The sequence below is a fragment of the Lynx rufus genome, unplaced genomic scaffold (assembly GCF_022079265.1).
Source record: "Lynx rufus isolate CCGP_SWC_20201006 ecotype Redwood Valley unplaced genomic scaffold, mLynRuf1.p SCAF_28, whole genome shotgun sequence".
In the NCBI taxonomy this organism is placed as follows: Eukaryota; Metazoa; Chordata; class Mammalia; order Carnivora; family Felidae; genus Lynx; species Lynx rufus.
Window position 1 is genome coordinate 6,781,830 of NW_025814843.1, and position 26,500 is coordinate 6,808,329.

At 43.8% G+C, this 26,500-nt stretch overlaps 1 protein-coding gene across 1 annotated transcript in view; it reads right to left on the bottom strand.

The window, feature by feature from the left end:
* MAP2K4 (mitogen-activated protein kinase kinase 4) overlaps nucleotides 1-26,500 on the bottom strand; it is a 140,182-nt gene that overhangs the window by 45,561 nt on the left and 68,121 nt on the right. The window contains exons 3-4 of the mRNA XM_047089781.1: nucleotides 25,573-25,747; nucleotides 10,930-11,049 (exon numbers count right to left, since the gene is read on the bottom strand). Of these exons, the coding sequence (XP_046945737.1) occupies nucleotides 10,930-11,049; nucleotides 25,573-25,747 (295 nt within the window). The remainder of the gene's footprint in view (nucleotides 1-10,929; nucleotides 11,050-25,572; nucleotides 25,748-26,500) is intronic.

Here is a 26,500-nt window from a genome sequence, read left to right on the forward strand (position 1 = left end):
CATGGAAATATGAAGTATGATAGATGTAGCAGAGCAAAGAGTGGCGAAAGCATGGAATATTCAATGAATGTTGCTGGAACCAGTGGCCTTCCAGATGGAAAAGAGTTAAATGAGATCATTACCTCAGATCACTCACAAATAAAGATATAAAAATCCCAAATGGATTTTTTGGAAAGCAAAGGTTTCAACTTTTTTTTAATAGTTTATTTATTTACTTAGAGAGAGAGAGAGAGCGCACACACACTTGCAAGAGGGGGAGGGGCAGAGAGAAAGAGAGAGAATCCCAAGCAGACTCACCCTGACAGATGCAGGGCTCAAACTCAAGAAACTCGAGATCATGACATGAGCCAAAGCTGGATGCTTAACCGACTGGGCCACCCAGGTGCCCCTAAAACCTGTCCAGAAGAGGGGCGCCTGGGTGACTCAGTCGGTTAAGTGTCCCACTCTTGATTTCGGCTCAGGTCATAATCTCACAGTTTGTGAGATCAAGCCCCACATCGGGCTCTGTGCTGACAGTGCAGAGCCTGCCTGGGGTTTTCTCTCTCCCTCTCTCTCTGCCCCTCCCCTGCTTGCTCGCTTGCTCTTTCTCTCTCTCTCCCTCAAAAATATATAAATAAGCATTAAAAAAAAAAAGATACCACTTCAAACTCACCCAATTGCAAAACCAAAACATTTAGTAATACGAAATGTTAGCAATGAGGTCTGTGACAATAAATGTCTGTGACAATAAATGTCTGTGACAATAAATGGCTTCCCCAACAACTACCCCCTCTTTGTTACATACAATGTGCCCAGCTGAAACTACATTTCTCTGTCTTCTACACAGAGAAGGGCAGCCAACAAGATATCCACAAAAACAGTTGGCTGATGATTCCAGAATGGTCTTTTTGGTTCTTCCCTCTTCTCTTCCTTTGTATGGACATCACAGTTGAACTCTACAAGCCAACTTGAACCACAGGACAATCTTAACAATGTAAACCACAAACTCAGTAAGCCACTAACAGTTTCCAGTACTGACACCTGTATACAATTCCTGACAAGGAAATCTCATTCTTACTAGTAGGAACACAAGTTAGAACAACCACTATGAAGAGAAATGTCACAATAGCCACTAAGGTGGGAATAGTTCATATGATTTAACCTAGCAATTATATTTCTAGGTGTGTGCTGTATGGAATCTGTAATCTAAGTTGTCAAGGAGAAATGCAAAAAGACGTTCATTTTTACACTGTTTTATAACTGCAAAAAATTAGAAGCAACCTTTGTTGGGGATTACTGAAGAAATGTAAAAAATGGTATATTTAATCATTAGAATACTACATAGCAGTTAAGATAAATTAACCAAATCAGGGGTGCCTAGCTGGCTCAGTTGGTAGAACATGAAACTCTTGTTCTAGGGGTTGTGAGTTCAAGCCCCACACTGGGCATAGAGCCTACTAAAAAAATAAATAAATAATATAAAGTAATTAATGACCCAAATCTATATATTAAAGATGTATATTTATCTATATGGATGAATCTTGAAAACTATGGTAAATAGGAAATGCTATGAGGGATACATACAGGAAAATTTCATTTATGTAAACTTTAAAAATACATACATCAATACTACACTTTATTTAGGGAAAAATACACATTGGAAAGCCTAAATAAAGAAGCTGAAAGAAATATTAACTCAAGACAGTGTTTAAAACTGTACAGTGAGAAGGAGATTAGGAGGGGACCCTCAACCATAGCTATACTTTAAAGACAAATAAAGGGGCGCCTGGGTGGCGCAGTCGGTTAAGCGTCCGACTTCAGCCAGGTCACGATCTCGCGGTCCGGGAGTTCGAGCCCCGCGTCGGGCTCTGGGCTGATGGCTCAGAGCCTGGAGCCTGTTTCCAGTTCTGTGTCTCCCTCTCTCTCTGCCCCTCCCCCATTCATGCTCTGTCTCTCTCTGTCCCAAAAATAAATAAACGTTGAAAAAAAAATTTTTTTTTTAAAATAAAAAATAAAAAATAAAAAATAAAGACAAATAAAGAGCGGGGCGCCTGGGTGGCTCAGTTGATTGAGTGTCCAACTTCAGCTCAGGTCAGATCTCACCATCCATGAGTTTGAGCCCCATGTCAGGCTCTGCACTGACAGCTCAGAGCCTGGAGCCTGTTTCAGATTCTGTGTCTCCCTCTCTCTCTGACCCTCCCCCATTCATGTTCTCTCTGTCTCAAAAATAAATAAACGTTAAAAAAAAATTTTTTTAAGACAAATAAAGAGTAAATATGCCCAAGTGCTAATCTGCAGTGTTGGGTACACTATAATTCCTTTGTAATTTTTCAGTATGTTTGAAATATTTCATAGTTTAAAAAAAGCAAGAATTATCTTAAGAGACTAGACAAAGATGAGCATATTAAACCAAAACATGCAAAAAATAGGAAGGAAGAGTGATCATAATAAAAAAATTTTTACATAGAAAATAGAAAAACAGGGATGCCTGGGTGGCTCATTGGTTAAGTGTCCGACTTCGGCTCAGGTCATGATCTCATGGTTTGTGGGTTTGAGCCCCGCGCTGGCATCTCTGCTGACAGCTCAGAGCGTAGAGCCTGCTTCGGATTCTGTGTCTCCCTCTCTCTCTGCCCTTTCCCCACTCACACTCTGTCTCTCTCCTCTCTCCAAAATAAACATAAAAAAAAAGAAAATAGAAAAATAAAGAAAATTCTAATGCCAGAAAATTAATGCAACTAAAAGCTGGCTCCCTGAAAGACTAATAAAACTGATAAATCTCTAGCCAGATTCATCAGGAAAAAATAGAGAAGATGCAAATTATCTATTAAATTGCCAATTAATTTGACAATTCTGATGAAAGGGACAAATTTCTTCAGAGAAACAAAACTACCGAATGTCACTCAAGAAGAAATGGATAACTTGAATAGAGCTCTATCTTTGAAAGAAATTGTATTTGTAGTTAAAAATCTTCCCACGGGGGTGCCTGGGTGGCTCAGTCAGTTAAGCGTCCGACTTCCGCTCAGGTCATGATCTCACGGTTCGTGAGTTCGAGCCCCGCGTCAGGCTCTGTGCTGACAGCTCAGAACCTGGAACCTGCTTCGGATTCTGTGTCTCTCTCTCTCTGTGCCCCTCCCCTGCTCATGCCTCTGTCTCTCTCTTTCTCTCAAATAAACATTTAAAAAAAAAAAAAAATCTTCCCACAAGGAAAATTCTACATTCACATGGCTTCAGGGGTGGATCCTACCAAACATTTCCAGAAGAAATACCAATTCTCTACAAATTCTTCCAGAGAACTGCAGACAGGGACTACTTTCTAGCTCGTTTTGCAAGGCTAGCTCAGATACACAGATACAAACCGATATGCTGATTCAAAAGCCAAAAACATTACAAGAAAACTACAGATCAGTATCTCTCAAGAACACAGGTATAAGACATCTAAATAACATTTTAGCAAACTCAATCCAACAATATGTTAAAAAGGTAACACATCACAATCAAGTGGATTTACCCCGGGAACGTAAGGTTGGTTTAACATATGAAAAGCAATCCATGTAACTTAGGATATGAAAAAAAGAATTTCTCTAACACCATACACAATCATCTTAAGGATACAGAAAAAGAATGTGACAAAACTCTAACATCCATTCCTGATTTAAAAAAAAAATCTCAGCAAATTTGGGGTGCTTGGGTGGCTCAGTTGGTTGAGCATTTGACTTTGGCTCAGGTCATGATCTCATGGTTGGTGGGTTCAAGTCCCACATCGGGCTCTGTGCTGACAGCTCAGAGCCTGGAGCCTGCTTCAGATTCTGGGTCTCCCTCTCTCTACCCCTCCCCCTTCATGCTCGCTCTCAATCTCTCTCTCTCTCTCTCAAAATAAACAGACATTAAAAAAAAAAAAAAAAGACCTGGGGCACCTGGGTAGCTCAGTAGGTTGAGCAGCCAACTTCGGCTCAGGTCATGATCTCGCAGTCCATGAGCTCGAGCCCCACGTCGGGCTCTGTGCTGACAGCTCAGAGTCTGGAGCCTGTCTCACATTCTGTGTCTCCCTCTCTCTCTGACCCTCCCCCGTTCATGCTCTGTCTCTCTCTGTCTCAAAAATAAATAAACGTTAAAAAAAAAAAAAAAGCCCTCAGCTAATAAGAAACAGAAGGGGACTTCCTCAACTTGATAAAGAACATCTACAAAAAACCTACAGCTAACATCACCCTTCCTGGTGAAACCCTGAGTGGTTCCTCCCTTAGATGAGAAACATTACAAGGATGTCTCCTCTCACTATTTCTATTCAACAGCATGCTAGAGGATCTAGCCAGTGCAATAAGGCAAGAAATACAGAAATAAATGCAACCCAAACTACAAAGAGGTAAACTCTCTTTGTTCACAGACAATGTGATAATCTACGTGGAAAATGTGAGGGAGTCCACAAAAAGCTACCAAAACTCACAAGTGAGTTTAACAAAGTTAGGGTAGCCAAGATAAACAAACAAAAATCAACCGCATTTCTTTATATCAATCACAAAACAAGAGGAGACAAATTTCTTTAAAATATCATTTATTGGGGTGCCTGGGTAGCTCAGTCGGATGAGCATCTGACTTTGGCTCAGGTCATGCTCTCATGGTTTGTGAGTTGGAGCCCCACATCGGGCTCTGTACTGACAGCTTGGAGCCTGAAGCCTGCTTCAGATTCTGTGTCTCAGTCTCTCCCTGCTCCTCCCCCACTTGTGTTCTGTCTCTGTCTCTCAAAAATAAATAAATGTAAAAAAAAAATTTTTTTTTGAAGATCATTTATTCAGCACCAAAAAATACTAAATACTTATGGATAAACTAAACAACAAAAAAAGTGATAAGACTATAAAGTGAAACCTACAAATATTGCTGAGAAAAATTAATGTAAATAAATGAAATAAAATATCAAGCAAATGAGTCATTACACTGGATGTCTTTAAAATATTGATACCCCTCCAACTGACCTACAGATTTAGCGCAATCCCAATACATTTTTTCAAAAAAGTTGACAAATTGGCCCACGTTGAAATTACAAACTTTCACCCTCCCAAAAAAATGCCATTACTAGTATAATGGCTAAGCCACAGATGAGGGAGCAAATATTTGCAATCCTTTATCTGATAACAAACCTGTATCCAGAATACGTATTTTTAAAACTCCCAAAATTCAGTAAGAAACAAAAAAAACAAGTTTTTAAAAAAATGGATAAAAGTCCAAAGAGAAACTTCATCAGAAGAGACATAAGGTTGGTAAACAATCTTATGAAAGGTTGTTCAACATCATTAGCCGCTAAAGAAACACAAATTTAAAACACAATGAGATTCCAGTATACACCAGCTAGAATGGCTAAAAATTAAAAAGACAGACCATCCCCAGTGGTGGAAAAGATGTGGAAGAAAGAGAACTCTCATACATTACTTTTGAAGGTTGAAAATGGTACAGCTACTTTGGAAAACAGCTTTATAAAGTCAAACATTCATCTACCACATGACCCAGCCACTCCACTGCCAGGTATTTATTTCCCCAAGGGAAATGAAACCATGGGTCCCCCTCACAGACTTGTACACAGATGCTCACAGCAGCATTATTTGTAACAGACAAAAACCAGAGGCAATCCAAAAGTCCCGCAGCGGGTATAAAGGGGTAAAACAACTATGGTGTACCCCCACAATGGAAGACCACTTCCACTACTCAGCAAAAAAAGAAACCAACTATTGCCACACACCACAACAGGAATTGCAAATAATTCTGCAGAGTGAAGAAAGACAACACGTACCTACTGTAGGACTCTACCTATGCAAAATTCTAGAAAAGGCACATTCATCTATAGTGCAGCAGAAAGCTGCACGGTGGCAGAAGGGACATGTGTGTGTTACATACAGGGCACAAGGAAATGTGTGAGTGATGGAAATGTCCATTATCTTTTTTTTTTAAGTTTATTTATTTTGAGAGAAAGAGAGAGCAGGGGAGGGGCAGAGAGAGAGAGAGAGAGAGAGAGAGAAAATCCGAAGCTATCTCCACACTGTTAGTGCAGAGCCCGACATGGGGCTTGACCTCACAAATCCTTAGATCACACACGACCTGAGCCGAAATCAAGAGTCGGACACTTAACCAACTGAGCCACCCAGGCACCCCGGAAATGTCCAGTTATCTTGATTACGGTGATAATCCTACAGGTGAACACACTTGTTCGCACATATGAAACTGTGCACTTTAAATATGTGCATTTTAGTGTATGTCCCTTCTATCTCCATAAAGCTGTACTTAAAATTTGCAAGCGAGAAGGAAAGGAAAGAGCATGAGTAGTAGCAGGGGTAGAAAGCGAGAAGGAGATGAAATTCAGCTAATATCACTGCCTTCCATATAATCCGGTGAACTTCTATGGTTACTCAGAAGTGTATGTTCCAGACTAGAATTTCTCCAACCTCAAAAGATACCTGAAGGAAGGACTTCCACTCAGTGAATTGTGAAAATATATATGTTAAAGGACATTTGTTTAAGTGATTCTAGGTTTCAGCGTTAATAAAATAAATGGCAGGTGCGGACCTTTTATGCAAGCTACAGACTAGAAATTACGTTTATTATTCAATGCTGTCAAACTCTTTGTTTTCCCATCTACAAAGTATGAAAACGTGTTGAGAAACCCATGCAGTTAGGTGTCTTAGTAACATATCTACATCAAATCCAAGGTGTACTTTGGGCTTTTTATTTGAGTTCAGTTCTACCATAGAAAGAAGTGCAAATGGTTGGAGACAATGGCAAAAAACTGAGTTACAGGGGCAAACGGGTGGCTCAGTCAGTTACGTGTCCGACTCCAGCTCAGGTCATGATCTCGCAGTTTGTGAGTTCGAGCCCCACGTCGGGCTCTGTGCTGACGGCTCAGAGCCTAAAGCCTGCTTTGGATTCTGTGCCTTCTTCTCTGAACCCCCACCCTCTCACGCTCTGTCTCTCTCTCAAATATAAATAAACATTAAAAAATTTAAAAAACAGAGTTATAAACTTCAGTATGAAATATTATTCACTCACTGTCCGAGTAAAGCTATGGGACTTTCAGAGGCTCAATTATTCCCCCAACGGCAAGATTAATCTCCTCGCAGCAGCTGCAAGAAGAAAATTAATGTCTTGCAAGCTCCTTGATGGATGGTTGACTGAACCAGACCATGAACCAATGTCCTATGGGGGATACAAATTATGAAATGAAATGTTCTGGTGGGTTCCTCAAGGTGACGGGAATTAAAAGCGATTTGTCTTCCTCACAGCGGTAGTTAAGTAAGAAATCCAGGGGCGCCTGGGTGGCTCAGTCGGTTGAGCGTCGGACTTCGGCTCAGGTCATGATCTCACAGTCCATGAGTTCGAGCCCCGCGTCTGGCTCTGTGCTGACAGCTCAGAGCCTGAAGCCTGTTTCAGATTCTATTTCTCCCTCTCTCTCTGACCCTCCCCTGTTCGTGCTGTGTCTCTCTCTGTCTCAAAAATAAATAAACGTTAAAAAAAAAATTTAATAAAAAAAAAGAAGTCCAGACCGCATCCACTCACTTCTGCTCTTTTCCTTCATAACCCAGAATTCTGGGTCTATTATTGGAACTGAAGGTCACATCATCAAAAAGATCCTAAAAGTGATCACCCTCGAGAGAAAAATGTTCCTCTAAACCTTTATTTAATCTGTTTAAAACGTTAACCTTTGTAACATCAGGAAACACGCTGCCCATGCACTCCTTAAAGGTGAACTTTTTGCTTCTGAATTTCATTTTGTACTATTCAGCAAGTCATTACTTCTTGGCGGAGGGGGCGGAGGGAAGTTCACAATCAGCCTGTTGGGGCAGTCTGGGACTTTATACAACTGAACTGTATCAGTGTTAAAAAGTAGATTGCTTTTTTATCTTTAGTTTTTTAAAAATGTTTTAATGTTTATTTATTTTTGAGAGAGACAGAGAGACAGAGCATGAGCAGGGCAGGGGCAGAGGGAGAGGGAGACACAGAATCCGAAGCAGGCTCCAGGCTCTGAGCTGTCAACACAGAGCCCGACACGGGGCTGGAACTCACGAACCGTGAGATCATGACCTGAGCCGAAGTCGGTGCTTAACCGACTGAGCCTCCCAGGCGTCCCTTTATTTATTTTTGAAAGAGAGAGAGAGAGAGAGAGAGACAGAGACAGAGAGACGGAGAACAAGTTGGGGAGGGGCAGAGAGAGAGGGAGACACAGACTCCAAAGCAGGCTCCAGGCTCCGAGCTGTCGGCACAGAGCCTGACGCGGGGCTCAAACGCAAGAACCATGAGGTCATGACCAGAGCCCAAGTAAGACACTTAACCGACTGGGCCACCAGGTGCCCCCCAGCAGATTGTTTTTTTTAAATGAAGCTGAAAAGTTCCTCATCCCTGGACCACTTGTTCCATCACAGAAATAACAGTGAGGTTTTTGCCCGTGAAGTCTCATCTCTATCACTTCCTGGCTATGTGATGCCCATCAAATCAGTCCTCAAACCTCAGCCTCCTCTCTGGAGAAGGGGGATAATGCCTCTAAGCCCCCTGAGACTGTTACCAAGAGAATACACGTGAAAACTCTAGAATGTTTGATAGATGCTTGTGCTTACAGCTGCATATCTCAACCCCCTGCAACCTTCCTGAGATCTATAAAACTGAATTTTACCCAGCTGTTGATAAGAAAAGATGAGCATACTGTTCAGACCCTATTCCAAGCTGTTCTGTGTTGTTTCCGATACTTTGCAATCATGGGCATCACTCTGCCTTCTATTCATAAAATCAAACGTCCACCCTGTGTAGGCTGGGGTTACGCACTGAAGTGTGGCTTGCGGGAACGATGAAACAGTGGCCACAGGAAACAGGCTGGCATGTGCCAGCACTCTGGGCTAAGACTGAGCCGGCAGGAGTCCAGAGCAGCAGTGAATACAGCCCTGGGAAAGCGGACGTGGAACGCGGTTAGGACAGAACCTCTAGTCGAGTCCCTCAACAACTCCCATCCTGCATATGATCTGAAGAGTAAAATGGCCAGAGGATTTAGGGATTATGAAGAATAAATCCATGGTCTGGGAGAAGAAGGGAGGAGGAGATGGCAAGAGCCTTGGGCGACATGAAGAAAGTTCCAGATGTGATCTTACAAACGGCACGATATTATGTAATACTTAAGTACGTTCCCGAACACACAACTGCACACTGTCGCGACACACTACCGACGTGCTTTGGTGAAGTAAATCAACAGATTCAGTGTGTCTGGCCACAAAAACGAATATCTGAGTCATAAAAAGTACAGGGACAGGAGTAGAAAGAAACTGCATGAAACCAGACTTAACAGTCATGAATTACGGATTCAACAAAGCAGCGGGCGCGATCATGATGCAGGATTCCATTGACAGAGTCACCCATCAAAAGCACAGAAAAGCAAGTAAATGCAAATGTAGGGATCGAGTGGGGGAATCAATTGACTAACCTCTGCGTGACAAGATTTGATACACTTCTACTCAGGGCTACAGTCAGTGCTGCCTCACAACACAGTATTTTTTAAGGCAGGAGCCACAACAAAACCCCCAAGGCTACATACACGTTTTGTGATCCAGTCCCAAAAAGAAGGGGCAGGGGGCTCCTCACCAGCTCGTAACGACCCCACCAGCACAAACTCAGCCTAACATTTTCAAAATGAGAATCGTACTGGGGCGCCTGGGTGGCTCCATCAGGTCAGTGTCCGACTCTTGATTTCAGCTCAGGTCATGATCTCATGGTTCGTGCGTTCAAACCCTGCACCGGACTCTGTGCTCACGGCACAGAACCTGCTTGGGATCCTCTCTCTCCTTTCTCTCTCTCTGCCCCTCGCCAGCTCATGTGCGCTCTCTCACACTCCCTCTCTCTTTCAAAATAAATAAATAAACTTTAAAAAGAAATTAGATTGGTATTTTATAGAGTATTAAAAGTGCGTAAAGTTTCAGGGCACCTGGGTGGCTCAGTCGGTTAAGCATCCAACTTCGGCTCAGGTCATAATCTCACAGTTCGTGGGTTCGAGCCCCACATCGGGCTCTGTGCTGACGGCTCAGAGCCCAGAGCCTGCTTCGGATTCTGTGTCTCCCTCTCTCTCTACCCCCTTCCCCGCTTGTGCTCTGTCTCTCTGTCTCTCAAAAATAAACATTAAAAAACAAAAAGTGCTTAAAGGTTCATTCAGTTGAAGTCCTACTCACCTAACTAAATACCACAAGTGCGTGAGAACTGTCCCAGACCCCAGAAAGTTATCTGATCCAAGCCCAGCTCCAGTCCCGCCCACTGCCCTAACTCCCTGCCCTACGTCAGGCAGTGGAAGGACTGGAAATGACAGAAGTGACAACCTTCAGCAGGACACAAAATACCCAGAGGCCGAAAGAAGACACGTGAGCCCAAGACCATCCGAGACCGTGCAGTTTCTACAAACAGCTCTGGATAACGAGATTCGATAAAAGAAAGAATTTCTATTATACCTGTTTATTTCCACCTGGGTTGTACTGAGGGTTCTGGAGGAGGACGAGTAAATGATTATATTAAATGCAGATACATCTGATGACAGAAATAAAGTTTCAAAAGGGGGACGGTGGCGGGGGGAACACCAAGGGAGTTCAGAGTCAACAAGAGGAAGAACTTAACCCTCGGTAGAGGGTTAATATTCAGAAGTCGGCTGATTTGCCAGGTTCTTAAAGAACAGAAACTCTAAGAAAAGAAATAGGGGGTTCACATACAACAGCCATAAATACATATATGTATATAAAAAGTACGAGATTCGCCCCTTAACTGAGGAATGGTGAGTTCTGGAAATTAATACGTAGACTCTCACGGTTACACACTAAACATTGAGCAGTTAGCTTACTGCTAATGCATGGCAATTAACTGAAGATCAGAACCTAAGCCTGTCATCCTCTTATCTACTCCAATTCGATATGTATTCGTCGGCTAAAACCCCAAAGTGTTTGCTCCTACCTCTCTGAAGAGTGCACCATAAAACTGAACAATGTACGGGCAGTCACTACTGCGCATTACTACATCCAAATCCATAAGAAGTTGTTTTTGTTCTTTTTCATCCACTGTTGACCGAATTCTCTGGAAAAGAATGACAAAAGATGTCACAAACACATAAAACAACTTTAGAAACCTGAGAACAAAGGCTACCACAAGACTGAAAATTTATAAGCAAATGTCATAAATGCTAACCAGACATAAAAAATGATCATCTTCCTCAGACTTTACAAGAACAATTTTTATCGCAGAAAAACAAAATAGCACTTAGGAGGTTTTGTTTTACATATTTATGTTTTTTGGGTTTTTGGTTTGTTTTTTTTTTTTTTTTTTTTTGAAGCAAAACAGCACTTAAGACTTTCTTTAAAGGACACAGGACTTTTTAACCACAAGCATCCACTAATGACGTTGGAAGTTATATAACAAAGTTCCTAGCAGTGAAAATTAACCCTCACATGCAAATATAAAGAAAACCACAATGAGCGAGACTTTAAGCAGTTCTCGTGTGAACAATCGTGAGCTTCACATCCTCATTCATGAGAGCTGGAAAAAGAGTCCAGAAGAGGTCAAAACGGGAGTCAGTTCAGGGGAAGCTCAGGGACCCCAGTCCTTGCCCCCCAAATCCTAGACTGCAATAGTCCCCCTTTGCCACACTTTCTGGTGCATTAAGAACAAAAAGTTTTGGGGTGCCTGGGTGGCTCAGTCGGTTAAGCGTCCAACTCCAGCTCAAGTCATGACCTTGCGGTTCGTGGGCTCGAGCCCCGTGTCGGGCTCTGTGCTGACAGCTCAAAGACTGGAGTCTGTTTCAGATTCTGTGTCTCCCTCTCTCTCTACCCCTTGTCCACTTGCATGTGCTCTCTTCTCTCAGAAATAAATAAACATTAAAAAAAAAAAAAAAAAAAAAGAACAAAAAGTTCTACCTGACTCTCTACCCCAGGAGTCAGAATGTAGGGTAGTAATAACATATGGAAGAAAAATCTAAAAATGAAAAAACAGAGGGCTCTTTGTCTATCCCTAAACTGATGAGGCCCTCTTCTCGTACACGGCAGACCTGGGGTATATCCCTAATCTACCTGTAGGACTTCTGTGCCAAATTCTAAAAGACTGCCTTGAAAACTTAGCGCCCCCACCTCCCACCACACAATGGTATTGTACATGGACACGTCCGGAGGGACAGTTCCCACTGCACTAGCGAGACAGGAAAGAATCAAGTTCAGAAAGCGTAAAACATGAATAATGAGGTTATAGTTTAACATCGAGGCATGCAAACAACGTTTTTCTCATCAAGAAGTTCACAAGGTCACAACGCACCGCTCTGTACAACATATAGTACATACTTACAAGGCAAGTTATATCAAAAAATACACAACGTGGCATTTTGTCTTCCAAAGACTTCAAGGTATCTGTCCTCAATGTTCTTGAAAGGGATGAAGGCAGACAATTAAATCCTTGAGCCCATTTTACAGAAGAGAAGCCAGAGGCACAGAGAGATACAAAAGACGTATTCCATGTAACATGACAATAAGCGGTTGTAGAAGGAATAGAAGCAGCTTCTTTCGTTTTCCTCTCTCCCCACGAAATGAGACATTCCATATACTCCCCAAACAAATTTCATTGTGCTACTTAAAATTTATAGCCCATTAGCTACAGTACTTGATAGCAAATAGAATTTACTGACTCCCATACATCTCATATATACTGATTTACTTAAAATTTTTACATTGGATATTAACTGGCCAGATAAACAAGAAATAAACATGAAAAATGAAAAACAATGACAAAATAAGGCTGATACTTGTAAAATTAAGAAAAGTTTCCTTCTTTCTCTCATCTCTATATTTTATGGACTATTAGATGATCAGAGTTTGGGGATAAATAACTTTTTTTTTTTTAATCGACATCAGGATAACGTTTGCTCACAAAGTATGTTTGTAAAAAGTCAAAACAGCCCAGAGATATGATTTGTTATCAGTTCAAAACCATGACGTGGATAATTCTGGTAAACATTGAAATTACATTTTATTCCTGTTTTTAAAAAAAAGTAACTTAAGGCGGCTCAGTTGGGGGAGTGTGCAGCTCTTGATCTTGGGGTTGTGAGCTCAAGCCCCACATTGGGTGTAGAGTTTACTTAAAAAAAAAAAAAAGAAAGAAAGAACGTTAAAAGAATAGCTGTGAAAATACTCGTTTGGGGAAGGCAATTTTTTAACATTTTTAACATTTTTTAAAAGAAAAAGAGCTGGTGATCAGAGACAAATGGGGGACGAAAAAGGAAATGATACTCTGGGGGAGATGTCCATCAACTAAAGGATTCTCCCTTTAAGGTTTAAAAAGGTTTTAAAGGTTTAAAAACTTTTTTCTGTTTTTGCCTGTATGGATATACGGACAAGTACAAACACACTCACACTCATAAGACACTATTGTAAAAGATGCCCTCTTTGCTAGATTCTTTTCCTGAGCTGGTTATACAGTTTTCTAAGTTTCCAATTTGTGCAACTGTTTGCATTTCGACCATGGGAAATCACATTACAGCCAAAACCTCAAGAGTTACTATCACTGACTGACTTTTGAGGACCAATTTCTAAAAATACTGCTGTAGCTACAGCAAGGATGCATGCTCCCACATGGCCTGGAGGCCTCACGGAAGCCCCAGCATCGGACTGGTATCTCCTTCTCAGTCCTGGACAGGATTCCCGTGAGCCAGAATGGAGAGAGTCCCCGGCCCCGCTCTAACGTTTGAGCTCATCGGCATGGCAGTAAAACCGACTCATCTGAAAGCTGTTCTTTAATGCCACCACTGGCACAAAATAGAACACAGGCTGCTGCGTGTGGCCTGCCGGCCCCCAGGAAATAGATTCCGCTCCTGGATGCTTGTCAGTGGGTGAACACCTCTTCACGCTCTCTGAACATCTGGCCCATGGGGCAGGCAGCAGGTACAAGGGTAGCTGACGATAACACGTTGGGACTGTTTGGGACTGAGTAAGCAGGAGCTAACTCTTAATTATACGCAAGTTTCAGGATTCTACTGCAACATTTGTTATATGGGAATACTTAATAAAATAAACTCATCCAAAAGTCCTAAAGGACTCAAAAAGGGGGATTAACCACTCACACACCTACAATAGTGGTCGCTTCAAATCAATGATTTTAACTCAATAATTCAATAAATGTTCACATTGGAGAATACTTAACAGTGATCAATGATTAACAATAACCAATGAGAGAACAGTTAATAAGAGTCACGACCAAAGACAGCCTTTCTAATAGAACAAAACAATGTGTACAGGTAAGAGTTCTACCACTGGAGGTAAGTACAGCCAAGATTCTCAAATATTCAGGCAGAAAATCACAGAAAACTGAAGACATGAACAAACCCCCCTTCCCTTCAGGAAACTGTCCTTGGGAGCTCCCCTTTCATTGCCACACGGGATGCTGCCTGATTCATGGATTGCTTCATAAAGCCAATTAGATCTTCAAATTAAAGAGAGAAAAAAAAAAAGCTTTTCTTAATGGAGGGGGATGGAAAATAAAAATACAAAGGCGTTGTCAATGCATCCGTAAAAATCTCCCCTAATTAGAATGTTCAGAAATCAAATGTATTGATAAATGTCTTCAGTCACAGAAAATTTTCATTCATGCCATAAATTTAAAAGTTAGACTTTTAAAATTTAAAATTTAAATTTAAAATTTAAACTTAAAATTTAAAAGACTGGGGCGCCTGGGTGGCTCAGATGGTTGAGCGTCCAGCTTGATTTCGGCTCGGGTCATGACCTCACGGTTCGCGGGTTCGAGCCCCACGTCAGGCTCTGTGCTGACAGCGTGAAAGCCTACTTGGGATTCTCTCTCTGCCTCTCTCTGGCCCTCCTCTGTTCGTGTGTGCTCTCTCTCTCTCTCATAAGAAATAAATAAGCTTCAAAAAAAAAAAAGTTAGAGAAGACTAGAGTTTACTTGAGTTCAGAAAACCATTTTTCCCTCTCATAAAAAATAGAGTTGAAAAGCTCACACAAAACCACAAAACATTTAAGAAAATCATCTCAAGAACCTTACCGTTTTTTTTTTAAGTTTCATTTTCAACCAAATATCAGAATTCATTAAAATCACTCCTGCCTTCATTATTGAGTTCTTTTACTTGTCACTATTTTCTTAACCTAACTGAAGTTATTACATCCTCTCAGGACAAATGCAACTGTACTTTTTGAAAACTGAGCCACACTGCTTTCCAATAATGAGGTATTTTCAAATCATTTCAAGTTTTACCTTATTTGGAACAAAATGTAGAGAAGACACTTAAAATCCACACAAGAATGACTACCCTACGTGAAAAAGCCATTTTCCACAGTGAAGAAATTTATATACTTGAAGCTAAAAAAATATTAAAAAAATTTTTTTTCATGTTTATTTATTTTTGAGAGAGAGAGACTGTGCGGGGAAGGGGCAGAGAGAGAGAGAGATGGGGAGACACAGAATCGATAGCAGGTTCCAGGCTCTGAGCCATCAGCACAGAGCTCAGTGTGGGGCTCGAACTCACCAGCCGTGAGATCATGACCTGAGCCAAAGTCGGACGCTCGACTGACGAGCCACCCAGGCGCCCCTAAAAAAATATTTTAAAAATTGTTGTCTAAATTTGTATTCAAGGTTGTTTTACACTCCACACAAGAGGAGGCAGATGCCAATAAAAACAGCACGTAGCTACAGAGCGGCAATGCCCAAATGACCCCAGCGAAAAGTCTTTCGGTGACCCAGAAAAGGGATGCGCTGACTGACCAGTTCTCCATTGTTACGACTGTTAGGGTTGTACGTGGTTCTTATCCAATTAAAAAGAAAAAAGTCCACAGAGCTTCACTTTCCTAAAACCTCCAATCCAACTCATGCCACTGGCGGGGCCTGGGAATGATGCTGTAGTGATAGTTAACAGGTTCCAAAGGACAAGCTAAAAGTTTCAGCTCAAAATCATCCTCCTGCCCTCTCCTACCCCGTGCATAAAACACAACAGTGTCCACTCTGAGGACAGTGCTGATCCACGGCGACAGAAACATCTAGAAGTTGCTGAAAGGTCGCTTTCCTTGTGCCCGTGCAACGTGACGTCTGGAAGTCATTGGTAAATCTAAATGTTGACAGCTTATACGTGGCCTTCGTTTGGAATGCCTCAATGTGCGACCATTTAAATTTAAGGCATAAATACTCCTCTACTGATAGCGAACAGCTATTTCAATGTGGCGTCCTTCCAGATGGCCTCTAAATACACCGGGACCTTCACACGGACACGATTCTCGCCCATTAACTCCAAACCCTGCCAGCCCCACTTGCCCCTCGCAGTGTGCTGCTTCTCCTCAGGGGTAAATGACTAGGGATGAAACTAACGGCAGTAAGTGGGAAGAACTTTCCAGTAGATTAAGACCGGTTGTTATAATGCAAAGGGATTGTGGGAACTATTAAAAACCTATGTTCGCTCAAGGAGCAGGGGTGGAGGGGTGGGGGCCGAGAAGCAAAGAAGATAGAGGAAAACACTCTCAGAGAAAGTGCTTTCACCCCTTAGAGATATGAAGACGTGTCGTTTCTGCTTGCTTCTCTTCCTGTCCTACATTTATTTTCAGGAACAAGGAGAAGGGGTAGGAGGAAAGGGTGTGACGGCAGCCCAGTCGCTGTTACGGGATGCGGCTAGGACGGCTCAACTGTGGCAAAAAGAAAAGGGAAAAAGGTTAGCAACACGAAGGCCAAGGGACGAGCCACAGAAGAAGCGAAGGAAGAAAGGCCCACAGGGTCGGTCCTCAGAAGGTCACCAAGGAGCACTGTGCCTGCGTGCTGACTAAATACCCAGCTGGCAGTGATGCTTACACTCATTCTGACTCAGAGCGAACCCTTACAGCCCCATGTCAGACTTCTCAAAGCCATCTCAGTTGCCAGGGAGGCTGGACATACACCACTGGGGACTGCGCAGAGGCTTGCCTTGAAATGGCCCAGTCTGCATCTGCCTGTGTTCCGGTGACATGGGTTCTTCCTGCCAACTCAAGCTAGCAGAAAAGGCTACAGTCAGATGACAAGCTCCACCTCTTGGACAGTCTGTGTGTATGGCGAGGGAAGGCCCTCTGGGTTACCGGATCCCAGTCCTGCTCAGAGAAGGGGAAAACAGCTCATCATATTCTCGAAAGACACAGAATAAAGTGAGATTGATGACAAGTCATATATGCTCTTGATTAAAAACAGCAGCTCCCCAATGTGTGGGACAGATGTTCGTTCCTAGGATTGGATCATTCCAGACAAAAAAGATAAAAGTCATCTGCAAACCAACCAGGAGTCGAGAACTGAGGAGTCCAGGAATGAACTTTTACAAAGACAGACTTGAAAATAGCAACACAGTCAAATAAACTTGCCAAATATCTACCAATTCTAACCGATACTCTTTTCTTGTTTTTGTTTTGAAATGGAGAAAATATGTATGGGGGGAATGAGATGAGGGCACACAGAAGAAATGGGGTAATTAATGTGGCAGGGCATGACCGCTAGGCCCCAGCAGATAAGGCCCCCCAAATTCTCAAACAAAATCTTGTCAGGTTTTTGTAGGGCTCAGGTGAGGGTCCCGAGGGCAGTATAACAAGGTCATTAAGGGTAAGGTCAGTGACTCATACCCCTGCTGCACATGTTCATCTCCAACTACCTAGAAGAAGTTGGAATAAAGTACGAGTATTTAAAAGTGAGAGAAGTGAGTTCCCCGATGAGAAATTAGGGCACGGATACAATGAGACTCCGCAAGGAGATGGGCTCCATCACTGTACGAGAAATGAGTGGATGGCTTCAAAGACGATCTGGGTGTTGATTAAGACAATCTGACATCATGGGCACCTGGGTGGCTCAGTCGGTCAAGCGTCTGACTTCGGCTGAGGTCATGATCCCACAGTTCGTGGGTTTAAGACCCGCGTCAGGCTCTGTGCTGACAGCTCAGAGCCTGGAGCCTGCTTCGGATTCTGTGTCTCCCTCTCTGCCCCTCCCCTACTCATGCTCTGTCTCTGTCTCTCTCTCTCTCAAAAGTAAATTAAACATTAAAAAAAATTTTTTTAAAAAGGCAATCTGACAAAGTGTCACTTTCAATTTGTCACCAATCCAAACTAGAGCACCAGAAGGTATATACTCTTCAGCAAAACCGTGCAGGGTCTGTGATCACCGGCAAAAAGCTGAAACTCCAATGACTGTGACTGTGGCTCACTCCTACACGTAATCACTGATCACCAACCAATGTTACCAAAAGCATGAGCATTCTGTATTTCAAGAAACTGCCAAACAACAACAACAAAAACAACAACAACTACCAAATGTCTTGCCAGAGTGATACGATAGCTAGACCAACCACTCCCAGGACAAAAGCGACACCCAAAGCTCCTTGTGTTGACTGTCTGTACCAAGTGGACATTGATAAATATCAGCCACACAGAAATCTTAGAACTGATCCACGAGCAAACAGATCACGTGGGATCTTAGGTGGGACTCCTCTCCACAGGAACTATTCCATTTGAAATCAAAGGAGGTGGGGCACCTGGGTGGCTGAGTCCGTTAAGCATCCGACTTTGGCTCAGGTCACGATCTCACAGTCCATGAATTCGAGCCCCGCATCGGGCTCTGTGCTGACAGCTCGGAGCCCGGAGCCTGGCTTCGGATTCTGTGTCTCCCCCTCTCTCTCTGCCCCTCCCCCACTTGCACTCTGTTTCTCTCTCTCTCAAAAATAAATAAAACATAAAAAAAGTTTTTTAATAAAATCAAAGGATGAAAAGAACAAGGATTATCTTAATTGACATAGCTGTGATATTTTGAAAATGTGTCCCGTTCCTGGAATCACAAATGCCAATACTGCTATGCCATAGATGCATCCCATTTGTTAAGCGTTCCTTGCAAAGAACCCTCCTATGATTAGCGTCTGTGGGTAAAATATGAAGGGGGGTCCACTGCAGTCAGCAACCTAAATCAGTGACACAGGGGACGGGAGATAGGATCGCACTCAGATCCCCCAAGTGCCCCAGTGATCCTTACAAACACGCTGCTTTCCCAACAGAAATGTCCAGAATTCAGTTCCAATACAAAGGGTGGAAAACTCCAGAAACCACAGCAGCATGTCCCCTTTGGGCCACATTTTCATTTTCTTAAGTCCAAAACAAAGATTCCATGTTCCACAGCTGCAGCAAGGCTCCTCCCTGCTACCCAGGTTCATCCTTGGCTGCTGGAATCTTCTGAATCGATCACATACAAAAATGCCCACTGTGTCACTCTCACAATGCCATCACTAACGGCATGAAGGCAGACAGCAACATTAGCTGAAACAAGTTAAAAAAGGCAAGTATTTGGAATGCCGATCACAGATGCAAAATTGGTTTTCACGTCAAAGAATAACAGATAATAAGTGTGCCTGTTAAATCAATTGTTTTAAATTAGGAAGACATGTTTCTACCAGGGCAGGAAGAAAGAATACTAATTCTTAATTGCCAAATCATCCAAGCCTTTAGAAACAATTTAATAAACTCTGAATTGTCTCTTGATCAAATTAGTTAGTTAATAGCAGTACCTCCTATTCTCCTCACTGAGGAGACTGAGGCCCAAGCAATTCCTTGTACATATCCTCTCTGATGTGTCACCAGAGAACTGGGGAGATCGGTTCCAAAAATATATAGAGGATTTATTACGTCATGGGCAGGGCTGCCCCGAGGGCAAGGTTAATGGGACAAGCTGGACGTGTCTTGATCACCGGCTTCCTCTTTACTGATGACATCATCCACATATAAAGAGCACAGCCGTAGCGCTAACATTTTACAAGGACCGAAAGATCATCGGTGACAAGTGACAGGTCATTACTTCCATACCCATGACACCGAAGTGCGACGCAAGTGGAAATGACGTACCACCAACATCCGGGGCACGACCGTAAGACAAAAGCAACAAAAATGACAGAACACTTGCAGGAGGCATATCAAATAGGGGGTCAGATGGTCCTCATTTAGACCAAAGGGTGGAAGACAGGTTCTTCTCCAAACTGCGACACAGGCTGAGCTACAGATTCCAAAGGTTTCCTCAGAGCTCACGAGCCCAGAGCATCCTTCCAATATTGGCAGGCACGGGGTTGCCATCCCCTATCCCTTACATCAGCCAGAACAGTGCTATTTAGTCTATGTTATTGATTGGAGTCTACATACGATGCTATCAACAGAAAGAACCCATGGAGGAAAACCGCTAGGAACAAAAGGAACACGTCTATGTGAGGGGTTCCGAGCTACACAAGACGAGTTCAAAACCAAGCTGACCGGAGGGCAGTCCTGCTACAGCCTTTGGATCTGACCACCTCTGTTAGCACTTTTCACCTGGAACACCGTGACATTCAAGCAACGCTAGGAACATACCGTAACACGGCTCCAGCAGCCACGGATTGCTTAATTAAGCCACAGGATGTAGCCGATCAAAGAAGAGTGGAAGGCCCTGGAATCCAGTCCCAATTCAAAACCAGGCAGCCATGACTTCTGCATTCCACACGTGATCTGGAAAATCAAACGCTAGCACGCACGCTGGCCTTCCAACACGCGGTAGAATTGCCTAACAAAGCGCTCTACACCGTCCGAAAGGAGCTTCGCAAATGTGAGGCCGCTCCCGTCAACTATCATTCTAGCGCTTTCTGAACAGTGTGCGAGACCAATGTTTAAGGACTACAATGAATCTCCTCCAGTGAGCCTCACAGTTCCCACCAAAATTATTCAGTAAGGGAACTTCTGATAGAAGTGGCAAGGTGTCCGCAGGGGCCGACCCCCACGTTGCCATACTTACAGCACTGTCTGCGTGGGGGAGGCCTACCTAGGGAGCAGATGCAAGCACCATGCAGCCCCAAGGCTGGGGGGGCCTCTGGTCCTTCCCACCAGGCATGAGGGTTAACCTAGGTCTCAACTGTACATCAAGGACACTGAAGGCGAGATCCAAATACCAAGGAGAAGCAGGAATCGAGATCAGGTTACCAGCCTAGGATGGACCGGGAAGACTGAAACGGATACACCAGTAGAGTTGGAACAGTAGAGAAAAAACTCTGAGGGAGGGTTGAAAGAACAAGACGAGCGAGGCCCATCCTCGAGAAAGGGGAAACGCCTGAAACCCTTCAGTCCAAGGTCACGTTGCTAACTCAGTGTGGCCTAAGCACCTAATCTGAGACAGCCAGTCCGTCTTTCTGAGTTGCACAGATGAGTTCTCAGGTTGAAGACTGAATGCTCATCGTAGTATCAACCCTGACAACCTTGACCGGGCACGTTCCCATCCCCACCTACCTGCCTGCCATCGGTTTCATCCTCCCATGAGAGGTCAGCCTCGCTCAACGGTCAAGCCTCTAACAAACAACTCCACTGCCCTCCGTCTGCAGGGACATCAATCCCTTTCAATCCCTTGACAACCTGAGGCTGTCATACCACTCCATTCCAGCCCACGGGCCTGAACTCTTTCTAACTCCTCACTCCTGTGTCCCCAGATTTGCTCAGACATGCTGATTCGGATCATCTGAGGACCTGACTCTGCTGGGTGTTTCTCCCAGACGTGAGTTTCTCTAACCCTAGCCCAGAAACCTAATCCCGATGCCAATGCCTTCCTCAAACATTTGATCTGAATGTCGGGCCTTTCCCCATTACAATTAGCCCCGGAAGGGAGCTAACCAGACACCTACTTTACCCTTAGAGGACAGGGTCTGTGTGGGTCTCATTTTTTTCATTTAGTGGTTATTCCAACATCATGTGAAATGGGGTATTAAATAAATGTTATTTGCCGAAGATGCTCATTGAAGCCCGAAGTACCCAACCAGAGCCGAAGGTGGTTCCTCCTGAGCTTTAGGAGACCTCGTGGCCAGGACAATGGCTTTGCCCTGGGCAGCCCCGTGACTCAGACATTCAGGCGACAAGACAAACCAGCTGTATCACTCCCCGTCACAGAAGAGGAAGACCTTTTTCCTACGAGTGTGCGATTAAAACTGAAGGGTCAAGATTTTCCACATCTTAGGTCCTAATGCTGAACCTCACTGGCAGCTTCAGGAACTGTCCTCGGGCCAAAGGTCAAGAAATTGTTGGCGTGCCTGGGTGGCTCAGTAGGATAAGCATCCAAGTCTTGATTTCGACTCAGGTTATGATCTCCCTGTCATGAGATGGAGCCCATGCCCAGCACAGAGGCTGCTTGGGAAGCTCTCTCCCACTCCTTCTGTGCCTCCCACCCCATTCACATGCACACGTGCCCTCTCTCTTTCCCTCTTTCTCTCTCTCTCTCAAAAAAAAAAGAGAAATTGCTGTATGTACAACTCTTACACATGCTGTATGCTACCTCGCTGAGTTTGATTTATTATATCTTAGCTGATTTTTAGATTACATCTTGGAGATAACCGTTTCTACTAACTAACAGGTCTTTTCAGACATTTCTTAGAGGTGGCAAAATAAACTTGGGGAAGGGCTCCCTCAAAACTAAAACTCAGGGGCGCCCCTGGTTGGCTCAGTTAGAAGAACATGTGACCCTTGATCTTGGAGTCGTGAGTTCAAGCCCCACATTGTGCTTAAAATAATTTAAAAAACCAAAACTAAAAATGAGGAATAATGATAATAAAACCAGGCTAATACCACAGTCCACTTTTGTACAGAACTGCAAATAGGTCTTAAGGATGACTTATTTCCAACATAAGCTTAGTATCTACTAAGTTAACTCCTCCATATTCCCCAGTGCATAGTAAAACACTAGTATAGTGCGTTTCTCATTTTACCAACAACCAGGGAAAACTCACAGGACTGTGAACCACTGTCTCCCACTCTTTTAAATTTCTGTAGGCCTATCTCAAGGCTGAACACAGAGGGCGCTTAGTAATCAGGCTGTCTACGTCAGACCTAATGTCTTGATCACACACTGTCCCTGGGTGTTTGCTCTTGTCCATCTGTCCACATGCCTACGTGATAAGGAATACACTCGCTCAGGTGTGATGAAAGGCTAAGCTTTTTCAGAGAGACCCACAAGATACACATTTAAAAACTGCAGGGGGAGGCAAACACCAGTCTGCAAATTGGTATCAAACTGTCATGTATGTGAATGGAAAAACCCTCTTCCAGTATCATATGACGTCATGGAATCCAATGGTACGCCCCACTGATAGGTCGGTTGATAACGTGACATCACCACCTTCCCCACACTAAACAGACCCGCTTGCTCAAGGATTCAAGGTGATGGGGAGCCTGGGTGGCTCAGTCGGTTCAGTGTCAGACTTCAGCTCAGGTCATGATCTCACAGTTTGTGAGGTCGAGCCCTGAGTTGGGGCTCTGTGCTGACAGCTCGGAGCCTGGAGCTTGCTTTGGATTCTGTGTCTCCCTCTCTGTCTGCCCCTCCCCTGCTCTCTCTCTCTTTCTCTCTCTCTCTCTCAAAAATAATAAAAACATTTAAAAAATTGAAGAAAAAAAAGAATTCAGGTTGATAAACACGGGGCACCTGAGTGGCTCAGTCGGTTGAGCATCTGACTTCGGCTCAGGTCATGATCTCGCGGTCCGTGTCTCCCTCTCTCTCTGCCTCTCCCCCACTCACATTCTGTCTGTCTGTCTGTCTCTCTCTCAAAAATAAAGAAACATTAAAAAATTAAAAACAACTCAAGGTGATAAACAAACGGAGACAGTACCAACTGATAGGTACAGATGTGAGAGTTACCCATCTGGAGGTCCCATGACCCCCTCCAAGTATTTCTTAAGAGCTGGGATTTTCAAAGGCACGCCAACAGGGGCTCTCAAAATAAGGTCAAATTACAAACAGCAGACAACAACTTCCTATTTTCACTCTTAAATGCCTTCAAAACTTGAATGAGCACTACAGAGTTTCAAAAGTTCTCAAATTAAGAAAAACTTCCGTCAAGTCACAATGAAGCAAGTACCTTCTTCATTTCCCTTGAAAACCTACTGACTGTGGCCGAAGTCAACACAGATTACTAAAACAGATTATGATAACGGTCAACATAGTAAAACGCATGGAGTGCAGGCTGAAAATCGCAGGACATAATTATTTAAAAGCTCTTTCCCTAGTACCTGGAAGAAAGTTTAGAAGCTTTAGTTACATAGGATAGCTCTCCCTTAAGACCCAGCCAAGTAAAAGCGGATGTCATGCACAGACAGCATACAGAAGAACAGTGCCAACACTCATCCAGAAAAATCTCAATAAAATGACTTCCCACTTCCATTGCAGCGGCACAAAATAAATATAGAGGAATCATTTCACGTTCCAAGAAGAGTACCAGTTTATTTCAAGAGATAATCCAAAGCAGAGGGCGTAGCCTATGCGTCTTTAGAGGTCTACAGTTCACGTGCAAGATTTTGCAGACGTATGCAGCATCCTAAGAAAAAGGTCCACAGTCGTCATCACGATGCAAAAGAACAATGACCAAAAACGAGGTGAAGAACCATACGAGTTTTCCCCATCATGAATTTCTCATCAGCTTTATATGACCCCACAAAGAGAAATGCTCAACAGTGAAGGAGGCAAAAACAGTTAGAGTAACATTTTGCTCACAGTAAACTTTAACACAGAGAGCATCTTCTATTAATGTGATGCGAATCCCCTCCCAAAAGTCAATTACGACACTGAGGCGCCTAGTCAATCAAGCCACGTTGAAAAAGTCTCCAAACAGGCGTTTCGACAGGAAGATGATTAGCCAACACTGTCTGCAAACCCATTCTCCATTGTGTAAACTGAGGCATTTACTGCTTCCGTAAGAATTGTAACTCGGATCCCCTTTTGCCTTTTTCTTTTTAAACCGCCACCCCCAACACTGTCCATTTTCCAGTAACATCTGAGACACAGCGAACATCTGCTCGACATCTAAACAAACAAATGGACACGTTACAACTACGCGGGCCCCACAGGAGTCGGATGGACGGCATCGATGCGTAACAGGCACCGACATCAGCCCGCCGAGGACAGCCTGTGGGGCCGATCTCCACTCCGGGCCACTCTGCTGTCTTCTTCACATGAACGTATTAGGTGGCAGACACTCACAGCAAGGACGGAATGTGACGGCATTATCACGAGGTACGCATTTCAAGTCCAGCTTTCGAACCGGGGAACAGGGCAGTACTGGGTGGAGATGAAAAAACAAACAGAAGCCGAGCCGGTCAGGGCCGAGTAAGGTTGAGGTTAGTGGCAACAGCATGTGCGTGGTTTCCAGGAAACCTTCAGTGAGACTGCTGTTAGCCCTAGCCCCGCACCTTGCCCAACCCAGTGTGCTGCCTCTTCGTCCAGCTCCCCGCCTGGCTCGGTGCAGCACTGCCCTGCTCCCAGGGGTGCGGCCGCCCAGCCTGAACTCACCTTGGCAGCGGAAGGGCCTGGAGTTGAAAACACGTTAGCGCATCACGCCAAGAGCGCAGCGAACACGCGCACTTCACCCCCTCGCGCTTCCGGAGGGGAGGGAAACACATGCCAGCGGCCAGACAGCCTCGGGACGGTTCACACCCTCGAAGGATTTGGAGAAACGGTTTTACAAACACCCACGTTCGCCACACAAGCCGGGAGAGGACAGAACAACAGTGGAGTGACTGCACCAGGAAGTTGCACCTAACGGCTGAAAGCACCGGAAAAAGAAGGACGGGCGTCACCTACTTTAACTGCCATTATCTGCCCACTTGGTTTGTGGACCATTTTGTTGACGGAACCGTAAGCTCCTCGTCCGATTTCTCCAAGGTCCTTCAAGTCCTCCGCGGTGAAATCCCAGTGCTGCTCAGGAGAGATCTTCAGTTTTCCCGACGATTCGATGCTGTGTGTTCTCAGCCTCTCTCTGTTAAAATACCGGGAAGCAATTGTGCCACATTTTAAACAGGTTTGGACTTTTTTTCTGATAGCTAGCACCGATGAACGCATGGGAAAAAACACGGTCTGACCTCCAGGGTTTTGGAGGGGTTTTTTTTTTTTACTTTGTTTTGTTTGTTTTGTTTTTGTTGTTGTTTTTAGTGGATTGTTTTTGTTTGTTTTTTTGCATCGTCTTTTTTTGACACACTGACTTCATTAAGGAAGGCCTAAATTTAGGGAGTCAATGATCATAGCTTTAAGAGGATTCAGAAAACCAAGGTTCCATTGACTGAAGAAAGTAATTCTATAGACTCGTTTTCATTTCCAAATACGAGAGCTTTCTCAAACCTTTGCAAAACTGCATTGTTAAATGCAGACGTCCAGGAGTGACAGACCTCATTTCCAGAAAGTTCTAATCCAACCTTACCCGACATTAATACTCCAGGCCCTCAACCTGTGGCACAGGCACTCCCAAACTTTGGTGCACATTAGAATTTCCTGGCGAGATTCTTAAAATCTGGATGCCCAGGTTACCATCTCATAGCAATTAAATCAGAGTATCTGGGGGCAGGAGTCCAAAAGACCCAGTATTTTTAAAGATCCCAGGTGACCCCAGCAGAGTTTGGGAACTAACACCTTACCATACTGCCCTGTCCCTGTCCCTGTTTATGCCATGCTGGGGTAGGGGATTAGTTACATAAATAGCCAGCAGGCACTAAGAGAAAAACTGTCATGTATTATT